General features: G+C 35.4%; 2 protein-coding genes across 2 annotated transcripts; both read left to right on the top strand.

The window, feature by feature from the left end:
- The first annotated feature begins 508 nt into the window (after window positions 1-508).
- On the top strand, window positions 509-3,388 carry LOC113060778 (gem-associated protein 2-like). The gene is made up of 10 exons (XM_026229952.1): window positions 509-749; window positions 1,281-1,365; window positions 1,442-1,531; window positions 1,643-1,702; window positions 2,044-2,157; window positions 2,303-2,347; window positions 2,441-2,509; window positions 2,731-2,841; window positions 2,990-3,048; window positions 3,144-3,388. The coding sequence occupies exons 1-10, from the start codon at window positions 631-633 to the stop codon at window positions 3,178-3,180; spliced, it is 789 nt and encodes a 262-aa protein (XP_026085737.1). The 5' UTR covers window positions 509-630; the 3' UTR covers window positions 3,181-3,388.
- Window positions 3,389-4,460: 1,072 nt separating this feature from the next.
- On the top strand, window positions 4,461-11,621 carry LOC113060777 (pinin-like). The gene is made up of 9 exons (XM_026229951.1): window positions 4,461-4,640; window positions 8,042-8,113; window positions 8,195-8,263; window positions 8,342-8,417; window positions 8,511-8,605; window positions 8,718-8,793; window positions 9,072-9,227; window positions 9,337-9,475; window positions 9,914-11,621. Exons 1-9 carry the CDS (start codon window positions 4,528-4,530, stop codon window positions 11,119-11,121), a joined length of 2,004 nt encoding a protein of 667 aa, XP_026085736.1. The 5' UTR covers window positions 4,461-4,527; the 3' UTR covers window positions 11,122-11,621.
- The last annotated feature ends 3,668 nt before the right edge of the window (window positions 11,622-15,289 follow it).

Raw genomic sequence — 15,289 nt, 5'->3', positions numbered from 1 at the left:
ATTATAGTCTTAAAAAATACAGATCAGAGTGCTCTTTCCAGTACAAGAGTAAGTAAGGACAAATAATATGCATATGGGTGACACACATCAACTCACTCAGGAAGAATAATTTACTGAAAGGAGTAACAGATTGAGCTTCTGTCAACGGCACAAACCTTATTTAAGATATCAGTCTATAAATAAGGAGGATATTTCAGAATTTTTCCATGCTTAATTTCAATTAATTGATTCAGCTTTAGTATTTGAAAAAATATAACATGGCTGACTGACACACTGTGGTCCCCTCATAAAAAAAACTTATGAAGTTATCAAGATCACTTCCAGGTGGCAAATGTTGCCCCTTTAAAAACGTACAATTCTGATAATAATACGTATACATTGCATGCATAGAAATGAAAATGGTTCGTTCATATTCGTTTTCATATTCCTCCTAAACAACAGAGGTCACTCACTACACGCCTTTTCCATCTGTATCATAGCTAGCGAATAAGAGTCACCACGGTAACCGTCGCGTCTATTTGTCGTCATCATGGCCAATGTGTTCAAAATGGTGAGGCTGACAATCACGTAGAGAACGAGCAGCAGCGACTTATGTATTTTTATGATCTCGAATAGAAAAAACACAAAGATATGAAGTCAGACGTGGAGGAGTTGATGCCCAGACTTTTGCCCCTGGAGTCCTGCGACACAGAGGAATATAACTTAAACGAACCGCCCAGAAACCCTCAAGAATATCTCAGACAGGTTCAGTAAGTCATTCTTCATCTAATATTCATCTTAGGTCTTTAAAGAAGACGCAGGTGGAACTTTATTTATATATACAGACATTGTTTACAAAGTGCTTTACATACGTAAATATTTTTACACGTATTGAAGAAGAAAATAATATTAAAGGACAAAATGCAAAAAAATAAAAATAAATAAATAAATAATAATAATAATAATTAAAGGCAAAAGAAAGTTAAATATTGATTTTGAAAAAGTCTCAGTAATATAGTGTACTTGGGATACTTGGGTTAGCGTGTGTATATTTAGTGATATTCATATTCAATTGCAAAAAAAAAAAAAAAGTCTAGAAATGAATTCTCTAAGATACCAAGGCATGGCGATTTTGTTTTTTCTTCATGAAAAACTGGTTACAGAACTTTTTAACTTGGTTGTACATTTAGTTTACTTTATAAATTTGTTGTTCTCAAAATCTTTCACTGTAAATTTGTTTCTTTAATGATTATTCAGCTGCTCACTGTAAACATTCATACAGTTGCGTTATGTTTTTACAGGAGGGAAGCATCTCTGTGCCCAGATGTTGTTGTGGCACAAATTGACCCAAAGAAGCTGAAGAAGAAACAATCTGTGAATGTGTCTGTGAGTGCGACAAGTGAACAGTGACTATTTAAATTTAAAAACTTGTGTTTAATCCTTTTTTTTTTTTTTTTTACAGATCACAGGTTGTCTCGCTGCTCCTCAGGGTTTCTCTCCCAGCCTGAAATGGCAGCAACAACAAGTCAGCAAATTTTCAGAAGTCCGACAGGTGTTCAATTAGCATGTATTGGTTCCTTGTTCAAGTACTTTTAATATCAAATATCTAAGATATGTTTGTTCTTAAATTAAGTACAGTCAATATAACACTTTCTTATTTCAGAGTGTTAACAAGCATCGTCAGCATTGGGAATCCCAGTTTTTAGATGATAATGTTGTCATGGTAAGATAATTGATATCTGCATGATATGATATAATACTATGTAATATAATACTTTATTTTAAGTCTGAAAATTTTCTTGTATGGCAGTATCTATTTATGCAATTATTCAACAATCAGCATACCGTTTAACAGCTGCATACATTCAATCCACACGGTATATCTTACAGTCACAAGTACAGAATTCCACACATTATACTTTATACTCACATAAACATCACATTATACATTACACTCACTTAAAATATACTTATATATTACAATCCTATAGTGCTTCAAGTTACTGTATTTTGATTAAATTATGAAACAGTTGCTTTAAAAACAAAGTCTTCTCCCCACTTTAGCCCAAAACGGAGGATGAGGATGGATGGAAGAGGTTCTGCTTGGGTGAGAATGTTTGTCTTGACATCCAGCTGAAAGAAGAAGAAAAAGTTAACCCGGGTCTTGATTACGTCAAGGTAATAATTCTCCCCTTATCAGATCATCAACACTCAACACATAAGTAATAGGTCAACACGTAATAAATAGATTACATTGAGTTACACTGTGTAGATTTATAATTACACTGTCATGATTTGATGTTCTTGAATCTCTTTTTATTAGACTGGTTTCCCACCTTTCCTCAGCATTGTCGGTAAACTCAACCAGGTGATTGCCATTTGACAGCAGATATTCTTATTATTCACATATAAATCACATATTCTAATATGTAATTGTCATTTCGTTGCATTCTCCACTCAGTCAACCATCTCTGCTGTGCTTGAGTATTTAATTAATTGGTTTGAGGAGAGAGACTTTGTACCACAGTTGGTAAGTTCAATTGCTTCAATGCGTCACATCCAATCCGATATTATTCTATTGAGATGAATATAATGAAAAGGTCATTCTAAAAGTTGAGAAAAAATAGTTTTTTATTTTTATTTCTTTGTTTCTAATAAATCAGGTTTTGAATTTTATCCCTTTAATATGAAAAGGTATTATTGAACTGTATTTTCTAAGTTTAGCTGTACATTGCACATTTATCTTCACAGGGCAGATGGTTTTATGCATTACTAGCGTGCCTTGAGAAGCCACTGCTTCCTGAAGCACATTCCCTTATCAGACAGTTGGCACGACGGTGCTCTGCAGTGCGTGCCAATCTGGTAAACACCTTTTGGTTTGCTCTTAATTAAAAGCTGGGGTATCGGTATTTTCTCCCTTGCATTCGTTGGAGTTGCACAAGTGGATGCTTGTTTGTTGACAGCCTAAAATATGTTGCTTAAAATAGTCTGTATTCTTTTTCTCTTCCAGGAAAGCAAAGACGATGATCATTTGTCAGCTCTTAACTTGATGATTTGTATTGTTGCCAGGTAACTGACATGGAGCTGTTATAGCCAAATTTAGTGTTCCCTGAAATATGTGCAGGTGTCCTCATGAAGTATAATCATGCTTCTGTCTATTAAAGGTATTTTGAGCAAAACGATTTGGCTGACAAAGAATGAGCAGAACTTGGACACAGACGGAAGAGCCTTTGTAAAGAAAATGAATGTGAATGAGAGGAATCGGGAGATACTCAGGAGAGTTTGTAAAAGACTCTTATCTTCCCAAATGAATTGAGTTCCATGTAAAATTAAAGTACAGCTATTACAACTACAAATTACTGTCCTTTAAAGCATTGTTATTGTCAAATAAACTTAATTTCTGACATAACATAGAAACATCTTTGGCTTCTTGTTATTTCATTGTCTTGGTTTTGTTGTGCTGTGTCTGCCAAATAAAACCATGTCTGATTTATTAAAGGGCTAACTGAAAATCATCCTTATTTTATTGAAATTTAATGAAAATGAAATGCACAAAAAAATCTATGGTTATCATAGTTTCTTCCAAAGTGGTTAAATAACTCATAAGAAACATCATAAGAAACATTAAGTTACTGTTAATTTGATTATATTTAGAAAAAAAATTAAATCCATGGTATTTATAGTTTCAGCCAAAATTTTAAATAACTAATAAGTAACGTCATAAAAAAATGTGCTGTCTTTCAAAAAATGTAAGAACAGTTTTTTGTGATTGTGTACTTTTTTTTTATTTCGTTGTTGACTAATTCCATATTGTTTAAACAATGTAGTAAATATTGTATTTTCAGTGGAAACTGAATGAGGTTTCTTAAGTATTTGTAATATTTTTCATGACTAAAAAAATAGAGAAGTTTATCACCCTGTTATATGTGAAAATGTTTTGTGAATTTTGTTGTTGTTGATTTTATATATATATATATATATATATATATATATATATATATATATATATATATATATATATGTATAATGTACACACACATTTTATTCTATGGTCTTTGTAGAGGATGCCAGGACTAAGTTATTCGAAACAAATAAATAAATAAACATGAAAAGGCATGTATAGGCAAAAGCAATGTTTTTTTTTTTTTTTAAGGTTTCAGGCCATTTTTAGCCAAACTTTGTACAAAGATGATTCTCAACTATGAAAGATATAACAGAATGATATGACATACTACTTGATGGAATATGTGCGTAAAGTGTCCATAAATTGATATTCCTGTTCTTTACAATGTCTCGATATATTGTATCTAATTTGCATATTAATGCGTTCTTGGTGCAAACCATAATGAAAAAAAAGAGTGTAATAATGGGAGTAATATACCCAAATAGCCCAATCCATAAATTTGCTCGTGATGGTGTTCCTTTCAATCACAGCTGCGTTCCTTGCGAGTGGGGTTTCAGGACCGGCCACGTGATCAGTGATACGCGCCTTTATCGAGCCGAGCGCGCATACGACGCTCCACGCGCTGCTGGAAGACGAAGATCAAGATGGCGGTGGCCGTGCGAAGTTTGCAAGACCAGCTGGAAAAAGCCAAGGAAAGCTTAAAGAGCGTGGACGAAAATATCCGAAAGCTAACCGGGAGAGATCCGACCGAATTAAGGTATTACGTAATGAAAGCGTTTTAATCATTAACGTATATATTGTGGGGAAATAAACCAGGGCCTTTTAGCAAGCTAAGACTACAGCTAGCTCGTAAGCTTAAGAACAACGTGTTTAATTTCATCGATTAAAACAACGTTCTATTATACATTAATTAGTCTTTAAATCTGTGCAGTGATATCTCGCAGCTATCTAAGTCACCCAGATCAGCGTAGATAAATATGTTGAAGAGCTATCAGTAAGTCCAGCACAAATAACACGTCTCATAAAACCATTCTGTACGTCGTTAATTGTTCCTAATAAAGGCTGTTTTTAAATCTAGCCCCAGTATCTTTTTAATCAATTTGAAAACAAGTTTCGTTTTGAAGATGGATCTTTAGATTTGAACTATTTACTAATTGTGGAGGTTTAACATGAGTTCTGTAGGTTCTTCCTGCATTGTTTGAATGAGAATTTGTGTTACTGGATTTGCTTCAAGATCTTGGATGATAGCGACCCAACACCGTTCTCTAACTGTTTATCTTACGAAAGTAACTTGTCCTTTGTTATTAGCCAATAGGGTTTAACCCTCAAAGACCCCAAATTTTTTTTCTCCTTTAAAATGTTGTAGGAGGCCTCTGATGCAGAAATAAATGGGTTTTTACATGTTTGACATTTTAGCATGATTTTAGGGAAATGTAGTATTGCAATGTCTTTGGAAGTGGAATTTCATAGTTTTTTTCTTGTTAAATCGTCTGCACTTATGATCTAGTGTTGGGCGATATGGTCATTTTTCAAATCGTCAGCCTGTGAGATCGGTGATACACGATATTATCGTGCATGGGTGTAGCAAGAGAGAGACTGTTTGTTCTTGTCTTATAACTATTTGGTGTTTTAAACTGTGTAGATGCGCGAGGGAGATTTTCAAATATTCGACTTACAAATATACTGATAAACTCACGTTAAATATAGTACTGTATTAAAATGGCTAGTTCATGTGTAGTCGGATGCAGCTGTCATATCGCGCGTCCTATGAAAAATGTTCTGCATCTGCTCACAAATGTTCGTAATGTACTGCTAAATCAGTCAATGGTAAAAATCGATAGTAGCTTTCATTCAAAGTTTAACAGTATTATTGTACATAAACGAACACGTTAAATATATAGTATTCAAAAGAGGTAAGTTCATATATTTGGTGTAAAGTTAAATTGAACTTCTGCATCAGTCATACAGCACTCCGGACCACGCGGCTCATGACGAGCCCGACACACCACCACAGAAACAAAAGAATGAGGTGATTTCTAACATAACTGTGGCATTAAACTCTGTTAGTGCGGGCTCGTTTAAAATATTGCAGATATAGGCCGTTTAGATTTATTGTTAAAGTGCAATGAAATGCCTTATATCAGCAAACGATGTACGTCTGTTTGTGGATTGAGTACGTCTGTTTGTCCTGTGTGTGAAATGCGGTGCTGAAGTGAAATAGCTGGGGCAGTTTGATAGCCGAATTATAATAGGCTGCCCAATAATAATAATTTATTTTTTAATACATTAATAGGAGAATGAGCCTAATATATTTACTATCGACAGAGACATCTGCTTATGTCTATCTCGGACTATTGTCGATACACTATACTATTGTCTATTGGCACAACCCTATTATGAACACGATTTTGCGTAGCTTGTCAGTGACCTACATCTCTGTGTAGTAAATGCTGCTCCATCTGAAAGCACGTGCTCGAGATTTACTACTAATCACAGAACTGGCTTTACTGCAGTGTTAATTTTGACACAAAATTTTAATTTAGTTTTAGTCTTAGTCTTTTGACTATAATTCTTTTTAGTTTTAGTCTAGTTTTAGTCATCTGATTTGTTTTAATTTTAGTCTTATTTTAGTCGACTAAAATTGCTTGGTATTTTAGTCCACTAAAATTGCTTGGTTATTTAGTCGACTAAAATAAGACTAAAATCAAAAACAGATTTACTAGACAATTTTTTTACAGCTGGTATAGGAAACAAACTTAACCAAAATATATAAAACACAAATTCAACTTTATTTCAACACAACTGTGTCTTTATTTTGATTCAAAAGCTTTTATGCAGCAACAAACACTGTCATGATAATGTAAACAAGAATAACTAGCTGCCAATTGACCATTTTGTTCATTCCTCGCATCTCTCCCGTCTGCTGATTTGATTTTCGTCACAGTCTATTTTCGTCTCGTCCTTTATTCGTTGACGATAATGTCAATCAATTTAGTCATAGTTTTAGTCTCCATCAGTGCCTTCTTTTTTTACTTTTCGTTTCGTTTTCGTCCACAAAAATATATTTGTGACGAAAATATTGACAAATATTTAGTCAACAAAATTAACACTGCTTTACTGTCAAGATATGCTTTACCATCTCATTTGATTAATAGTCTGATAGCATTTTGTGCGCTTATGCTAATAGTATTTATACTAGTGTTGATATTTTGGAAAGCAGAGTGGCCAATATTAAGTCTGTGTAATTGTATGTGTTTGAAAGTTTATTTGCACATATAACATTCAAAATACAACTTATTAAAGTTATTAAAAACTCTGGGCATAATATTTGTCATATACACATACTTGTACATAAAGGTATTTATGCAGTGGAGGTTAACATTGAATATTGTCAAAATGTTATATTTTATGAAAAGCGGAGCAGATGATGACAATCTATTTGAATTACTCATAATTCTTAAGAATTTATTTTGTATTAATAAAATCTTATTTAGATATGTTTGGCATGTTGCACTCCAAACAATATTACAGTACAAAATGTAGGGATAGATCAAAATGTAATATGTTTTCATACATGAAATATCAATTAAAGAAAAGAACTCTACTCAGTATACCAACAGATTTCATTATTTTTTCTGCAAACATGCTGGATATGATATTTCCAGGTTAGTTTTTGGTCTACAATGACACCTAAAAATTTTATTTGGTTCACTTGGCCAATTTTTAAACCATCAATTGATACCTCTATGTCCTGACAATCTCCTTTTGATTTTTTTTTTTTTTTGTGCTAAAAATCATAAAGTTAGTTTTTTGTATATTAAGAGAGAGTTTATTAATTTTAAGCCATTTAGAAATATTTTGTAATTCTCCATTTACTACTCTTATCAATGTGTCAATGTTTCATATATTTAAATCATTTGAAAATCATTTGAAAATTGATAATGCATAAATGACAAACAAAAATGCTTATAGTTCAAAGGACAATGTATTTTTCACAAACATTTAATAAAAATATAATCAAAAGTAAACACTGTAACCAACAGAGCATTCAGTATTCTGGGTCATTGTACAGTCATAGTTGGGGTTAGATGTGCCGTCTATATATATGTATGTATATGATTGTTAATTGTGTTTCTTCTACCTTTTTGTCTCTTCCAGACCGGGTCAAAATAGGAGACTGACCATCACAGGCCCAGGAGGAGGTAGGGGGCGTGGAATCAATCTGCTAAGGTAAGAATCTGTTTTGTATTAGAAATTGGTTGTAATAAATGCATGTTGGATTTGTTCTTAATGTATGTTAAACCCTATCAGGCGTGGACTGTCAGATAGTGGTGTAGGACCCCCAGCCAAACAGAGGGACATCGAAGGGGCACTCTTGAGGTGAGGCATTGCTTACCAGTTTGCTGATTTCTGGATATGTTGTGTAAATGCATTTACAAACGGTTTATTCCGAACTAGGCTGGCAGGGGACCAGCGAGCCAGGAGAGATTCACGCCATGACAGCGACGCTGAGGATGATGACGATGTCAAAAAAGTATGCAGACTAAATGTTTCCTCAATCTACAGTGATTTGTCCCTTTGTTTTAAAAATAACCTTGCTCTGTTTTTTTTTTTTTTTTATCTATAGCCAGCGTTGCAGTCATCTGTGGTTGCTACCTCCAAAGAACGTACGCGCCGAGATCTTATTCAAGATCAGACAATTGATGAGAGAGGAAAGCAGAGGTAATCCATTTGTTTTAGGCAATGTCTGCAAAGCTTTTTATCATTTACTTGCTTGTTTTTCCACTGCAAATTTACAGAATTAAAAAAACTATTGTTTTATCTCTTCATTCAGAAACCGGCGCATGTTTGGCCTGTTGATGGGAACGTTGCAGAAGTTCAAACAAGAGTCTACAGTGTCCACAGAGCGAGTAAGCTTAAGCTTGGAATTTTTCTTTTTTTAATGCACTGTTCTATTTCTTGGTTCCTTTTTGAGGCTATATTTTTTATTAAATATATATTTGTCTAGAAAAAATTTTTTTTTCCTAACTGGTTCTCGAAAGCTGAATGTTCCCAACCCACTTTATTTGTATTCAGTTGAAGTCGAGAATCAATTCAGCAAATTGCATGAAACATTAAATCAAACCACATTTGAAACAAAGTGCTGCTTTAATTTTAAAACCTATGTCTCTCTCTACCCCACCTCCAGTTAAAAAGACGGCAAGAAATCGAGCAGAAATTGGAAGTACAGGCAGAACAGGAGCGTAAAAAAGTTGAGAGTGAAAGGAGAGAGCTCTTTGAAGAAAGACGTGCCAAACAAACAGAGCTGCGTCTTCTGGAGCACAAAGTGGAGCTTGCTCAACTGGTATGTCTCACAGCTGCAGTGAGACAGCGACTCTTAATTTATATCTGCTGTAGTTTTATTTGGATCAATTGTTCTTGGTCTGACTTTTCCATGCATTATGGTGTTTTAGCAAGAAGAGTGGAATGCACATAATTCTAAGCTCATCAAGTTCATTCGCACAAAGACCAAGCCCCCGATCTTCTACCTGCCCGGTCGAATGTGCTCTGCTACTCAAAAGCTCCTGGAGGAGTCTCAGAAAAAATTAAATGGTAAGTTAAGTTTTAATAATTTAGGTTCCTGGTTATTAAATTTGCTTGTGCTATCTTCCACTTTTTGTATAGATTCAGATATTTTAAACTGTTTACACCTGGTATATACTTTTTTTTTTTTTTTTTTTGTCCACAACATGCATTTGACTGCATTACATTTATAGGGTAAATGCATGTATATAGCTCAGCATTTAGGCTGCTAGTTATTTTATTTTATCAGTTCCAGCAGTGCGAAAACACCCAAAAGTGGGTAGTTCCACAATTAGTTGTGGTACTTTGAAAAGGTTCCTTTGGTGTGAAGGCCCCTATTATTGGAAATGGCATAATAGGGCCTCTTTAAAATGGTGTGATAACCTAGATATAGGTTTTATGTCGGCCAACAAAATTAAAAAACTGGTTTATTTACTGGGATTTTGAACTCTCCTTCCAATTTCCAAGGTGTGTTTGATGAGAGACGTGAAGCCTTTGCAGAGCAACTCAACAAAATGGAGGCTCGGCCAAGGCGTCAGTTCCAAAGGATAGGTGACAAAGAAATGGAGGATAACCGTCAGGCTGAAGAGACGAAGAAAGAAGATCAAGAGGAGGGTAAGGCTGGAGTAGGCCGGACAGGTAACAGGCATGATGTGGAGATGGAGGACGAGGAGGAAGATGTAGTTGAGGAGGAAGGAGAGGAGAGCTCAGAGATTAGGGAGAGGGAGGGGGATAAAGAGCAGGAGCAGGATGAGGAAAAGGATAAACATGAGGAGAGTGAGAGGAAGGCAGAGGAGGAAGATGAGGAGGAGGACGAGGAGGATATGGGAGCAAGTGAGGTTAGGGAAGAGCAGATGGAGGGCAAAGAAGTTGTCAGGGAAGATGAGGCACAGGGTAAGTTGCAGGTTGAGAGTCCAGAAGCCACAGTTGAAGAGGTAGGTAATGTACAAAAGGAGGAAGAGCAGGAGGCAGAGATGGAGACTCAGCAGGATGTTGTAACGGACTCCCTACAAACCCCTGAAAGCCACATGGAAACACAACCCGAGGAGAGTAAACCGCCTCAACTGGATGTCCCAACACCTAGCATAACAGAACATGACAGAAAACAAGATGACACGGCGTCTGATACCCAACAACCACAGCTTGAACCTGACCCAGAAGTCCTTTCTCAAGAACAAAGCCAAGAACCATCAGTCCAACCACAAGAAGCCAAAGCAGACACTAAGGAAGCTAGGGAGGAGGCAGATGACGCACGTGGACGGGCCAAAGTCCATGCCAAGAAGAGCAAGAGCAGAAGTAGCAGCAGCTCCTCTTCCAGTTCCTCTTCAAGCTCCTCCTCCAGTGGATCCAGCTCCTCTTCCAGTGGCTCCAGTAGCAGGAGCAGTTCCTCTGGCTCCTCGTCGTCGTCTTCCAGTTCGCGCTCCCGTAGTCACGGCAGGGATCGAGACGGTAGAGACCACAAGCGCCGCAGGAGACTGTCGGACCGGGAGCGCAAAAAGAGTGGCAGTGAGAGGGGACACAAGTCCTCAAAAGGCAACGGACGAGAAAACAAGGGCTCCAAAGACAAGAACTCCAAACCTGACCGGAAGAGGACGAGTTCAGATGGAAGCCGGTCAGGGAAGAGGTCATCCAGAAGCGAGAGAGATCGGAAGTCTGATCGGAAGGATCGGCGTTGAGAAGTTGCTGCCAGTCTTGCATAGTTTCTTCAAAGGTCATTGTGTGGTTGCCTAGATTTTTGAGGTGCTGTTGTTCTTGCGTGGGTTTTACATTTGAATTCTTCATCTCCCAATCTTTTTTTCATTTAGTTTGGTCTGGCAACTGGTTGTGTATCTTGAAATTTTTAAGATCTATAAACTGCTTTTAAGAACCATCACTCTAAACAAATTTTCACACTATATCAGACCTTCCACATTATCTGATGGAAGTAATGCTTGAAATGTGCTGATCTTTCATCTGTTCCACCACGGTGTTGCCAGTTTCTTTCATACAGTAGCTAAACCACTGAGGTTTTCAATTGTGATGCCATACTAATGTGATTTTTAACATTCAGTAAATGTAAAGCAACCATTTTGCCTACATTGATGCAGTTATTTTTCTTGTTGGAGCAAAATTGTCTGCCTTTTGTATAAATCAATCAACAGAAAAAAAGACATTAAAGACAATTTCTCTTCATGTATCTGATTTAGTTTTTTCATATTTCTATGTTTGTAATCTTACACAAAATTGTGTATGCACACAACACTGAATATTTTCAGTAGAAGAACTGAAAAGTTTATGCTGAATTATTGGTGTTAAATTGTTTAATTGAACATGAGAATTAACAAATTTAGCTGCTTAAAACTAACGTGTTTGGTTTTATTTTTTCCAAACAATTTTCTTTATTTTTTGCAAATTGCTGTTTTTGTAACTCTTATTGAGCAGTTGATTTAAATTTACACCATCACCCTGTTTACTTCAAGGGGTCATCAGATGCTTATTTTCCACAAGTTGGTATGATTCTTTAGGGTCTTAATGAAAAGTCTGCAACCTAGTTGCAACCTAGGCATGACAGGGCGCGTACGAGAGAGAGCCCCGGCTGTGCGCGCGCACTCAGTCTTCAAACAACACGAGCGCTTCTGGCTCTCTCTCTCTCTCTCCCTTGTGAATATTAATCAAAATCATTAAACACTATAGAAAAAGGGCGAAACACCAAAGTTTCACGCACGCTGGCGCACTCAGTCTTCGAACTACACAAGCGCTGTCTTGATCTAGAAAACTAGAAAAACACTAGAAAAAGGGCGGAACTTCGAAGTTTCACGTGGAGAATTCTGAGATTTTTTTTTTCTCTATGACAGGCTGCTGGCTCCCACTGTTTTTTGGAAAAGCACTCTCTCTGTATTAGCTTAAAGCCCTCAAGTTGACATTGGTTACTGTATGCTTTCAATTGCTCTAAACAAGTATTTTGGGAGACCTTTTTTATTGAATGCTAGACATCAAGTTGTTGTTATTTTCATCTGAAAGAAGAACTTTTTTTCAGTAAGCTAGGCTCTATGTGTTCAGTAAGCTTGTTTCAGTAAGCTATGTGTTTTCAAGGCTTCAAGGTTTTATTAAATGCTATCTCTATACAAGTGCAAAGTAATGCTTTCTTAGTCAGTCTTTTATTTTGTAATTTTAAGAGCAATAAACATATATTGCAATGTTAAGGAATTCATGTTTTTTTCATTCAGATATGTAAATCAACATGTTTAAATTGTTAGTTGTCAATTAATGGGGAGATAATCTAAATCTTATTTAAAAATTAATTAATCGTTCGATTAATCGATGCATCTAAAAAATAATCGCTAGATTAATAGTTAAAAAGTAATCGTTTATCCCAGCCCCTAGTAGAAGCTGCAGCTCAGTTGTACATGCTTTACTTTGTGCACACAGTATAAAATTCTCCATAAGAAGCAAACAGTCATGTCAAGAGCTGCTTTAGTTTTTGTTCAGTTTAACATATAAACAACCATTTTCAAAAGTGAATTGGCTTTTGAAACCAGCTGTGATGGCTTTGTGGTTATTGTGTTGGGCTTAAGATCCAGTGGTTAAATGGTCTTGTTGGTTCAAAGACAATGAGGGAAGATTGTACCTATTCAGAAGTTAAAAGTAATTGCTTGTGCCATGAACTTCTAACTTACAGTAGTATTTAACTTATTAATTTTAGTAATATGTTCTGTTCCTTACCTCATGGTGGCAGTAGTGCTATGCAAAACACCAGGAGAACATACGGTCTTTGTCCTAGGTTTTCTGCAGTGTTTTTGTCAACTGAATGAGTATCTGGTTGTTTCCACACATTATAATCAACATCGATGCAACTGCATACAATTTCCTCTCATCATAAACTTGTCCATATTGAAATGGATATATAACTATGTTTGTAAATGGATATGTAGCTTTCCATTTGCAAGAGTGGGCCTTCATAGGTCAAAACAGATCTTATTCATCATAAACACATATTTACATTTGAGAACTATACTCAACATATAACAGTTTTCACAGTAGGAGAAAAATATAAAGTTTGTAGAAAAGTATGATTTGTCTTCATCTTAAAGACTAAATGAAATCACAACTGACCCCATGTACTTTTGAATGCACGTTCATGGTGTTATTGTGAGGAATAACTAGTTAATGTTGCATATTTATAAACAGATCTATACATATGTTCACGAAGGTACAATGGGTTGCGGAAGCAGTTCGTGTTCAAGTTACTTGCTCTTTTACAAGTAGTCATTACACCTTGGATCTCTTCTCCCTCCCAATGTAACCCTGCGTGCCCCCTATAGTCTTTCCTGCACAATGGAAAGTGAGCAGTCAGCTGTTCTGAGCCTCATTAGTGGTGTCTGTCTCTGATGAGCGGGATGATGAAGACTTCCTATCGATCTGTCTCCAGATGAGAAAGTGCAGGGTAAACAGGACAAAGTTACAGCTCAGAGGGGACCGGCTCGGGCACCGTGCTCAAAGAGGTGATACAGGGGAGAGAGGTAAAACTTTATCATGCTGTCTTCATCTGTCTATGTGTGTTTAGAACGTTGTGTGGTACTGTGATTATTTTGTGTGAAAGGTCATGACACCTGTAACAATTCAGATCATACTTTACTGCATGATGACGGAATCTGAAGATATTTGTAAGTCTGTAAATGTGATTGTAAATTAAATGTTTCTGATGCTGATCTTCTCACAGGGTTCTCATGCTCATTGAAAACCTGAAAACTAATCAATCCTTAGAAGTCACGGAACTTTCTACAACCAGTTAAATTTATTTATGCTCAGCTCTAAAATATTTAATCAGCTAGGATTTTTTCTTTGCGTAATCTCTTTCTAATGGCCTTTAAAATCCTTTTTTCAATTATGAACAGTGGGAAATGTTATTTATTGCGGTCAAAAATGTGAACCCTGTTTTAAAGTTCCACACAGAACCTTTTTGTTTCTGTAGTTATTTTTTTTTTATTTTATTTTTTTTTGGAAAACCATCTGCTAGGTATTTCTAAAAAGAAATGGGCCACTAAATAGGATGATTTCCACTTTCTAAACTATGAAGATGGGTGCAGAATGGTCCATTTATTCTGAAAAAAAAAAAAAAAATTCTATATTGGATTAATAATTACACAAAAGCCAAAATGTTATCTGAAAAAGTAAACTTTTTAAAAAAAATCTTTATTTCTAGTACCCACTGTTTTTTAGATCTAATGTATTTGTAGTTTGCTTATTCACAATAAATATGTGTGATATGACAAATTCATGTTTGTAAAATTAAACAACTGACATTTGTTTTGGACTTCACTGCACTGAATTCAAAAATATTCATTATAATATCTGGAAAATGTAAGCTCTTAAAAATAAATAATTTACAGTTACTATAGTTTAAAAGCAGCTCTACAGAAAATATTGCTGTACAACCCAAGTAAGCCATAAAAAGTGCTGCTCTGTTAAAAGTACTGTTAAAATTTAGAAAGCAGAACAATGATACATTACTCAGTAAATTTAAAACATTTATTTCTCTCTGACACTCTGTAAAGAGTGCACAGTTTGAAGTTTTAAAGTAGTTTGACTTTAAAATTTCTGGAAGTTTTAAAGAATCAAATAGATAACTGAAGAACCTTATACAGAATAAATAGTTCTTCATAAGAAAAGGATTCTTCGCAGAACATTTATTTGAAAGAAATGATTAATATAACACCTGCTCATAATTAAAGTAGGAATGAGACCACAATAATAATAATAATAATAATAAATGTCCGTACTCATTTAACTTGAAATAATATAAGTGTATGTTTCTCATTTGTCAACAGTTTGTGACAACAGTTTGATTTTTAGATTCGCCCAAGC

This window comes from Carassius auratus, chromosome 42 (genome assembly GCF_003368295.1).
Source record: "Carassius auratus strain Wakin chromosome 42, ASM336829v1, whole genome shotgun sequence".
Taxonomy (NCBI): Eukaryota; Metazoa; Chordata; class Actinopteri; order Cypriniformes; family Cyprinidae; genus Carassius; species Carassius auratus.
This window is presented reverse-complemented; position numbering and strand designations above follow the sequence as displayed.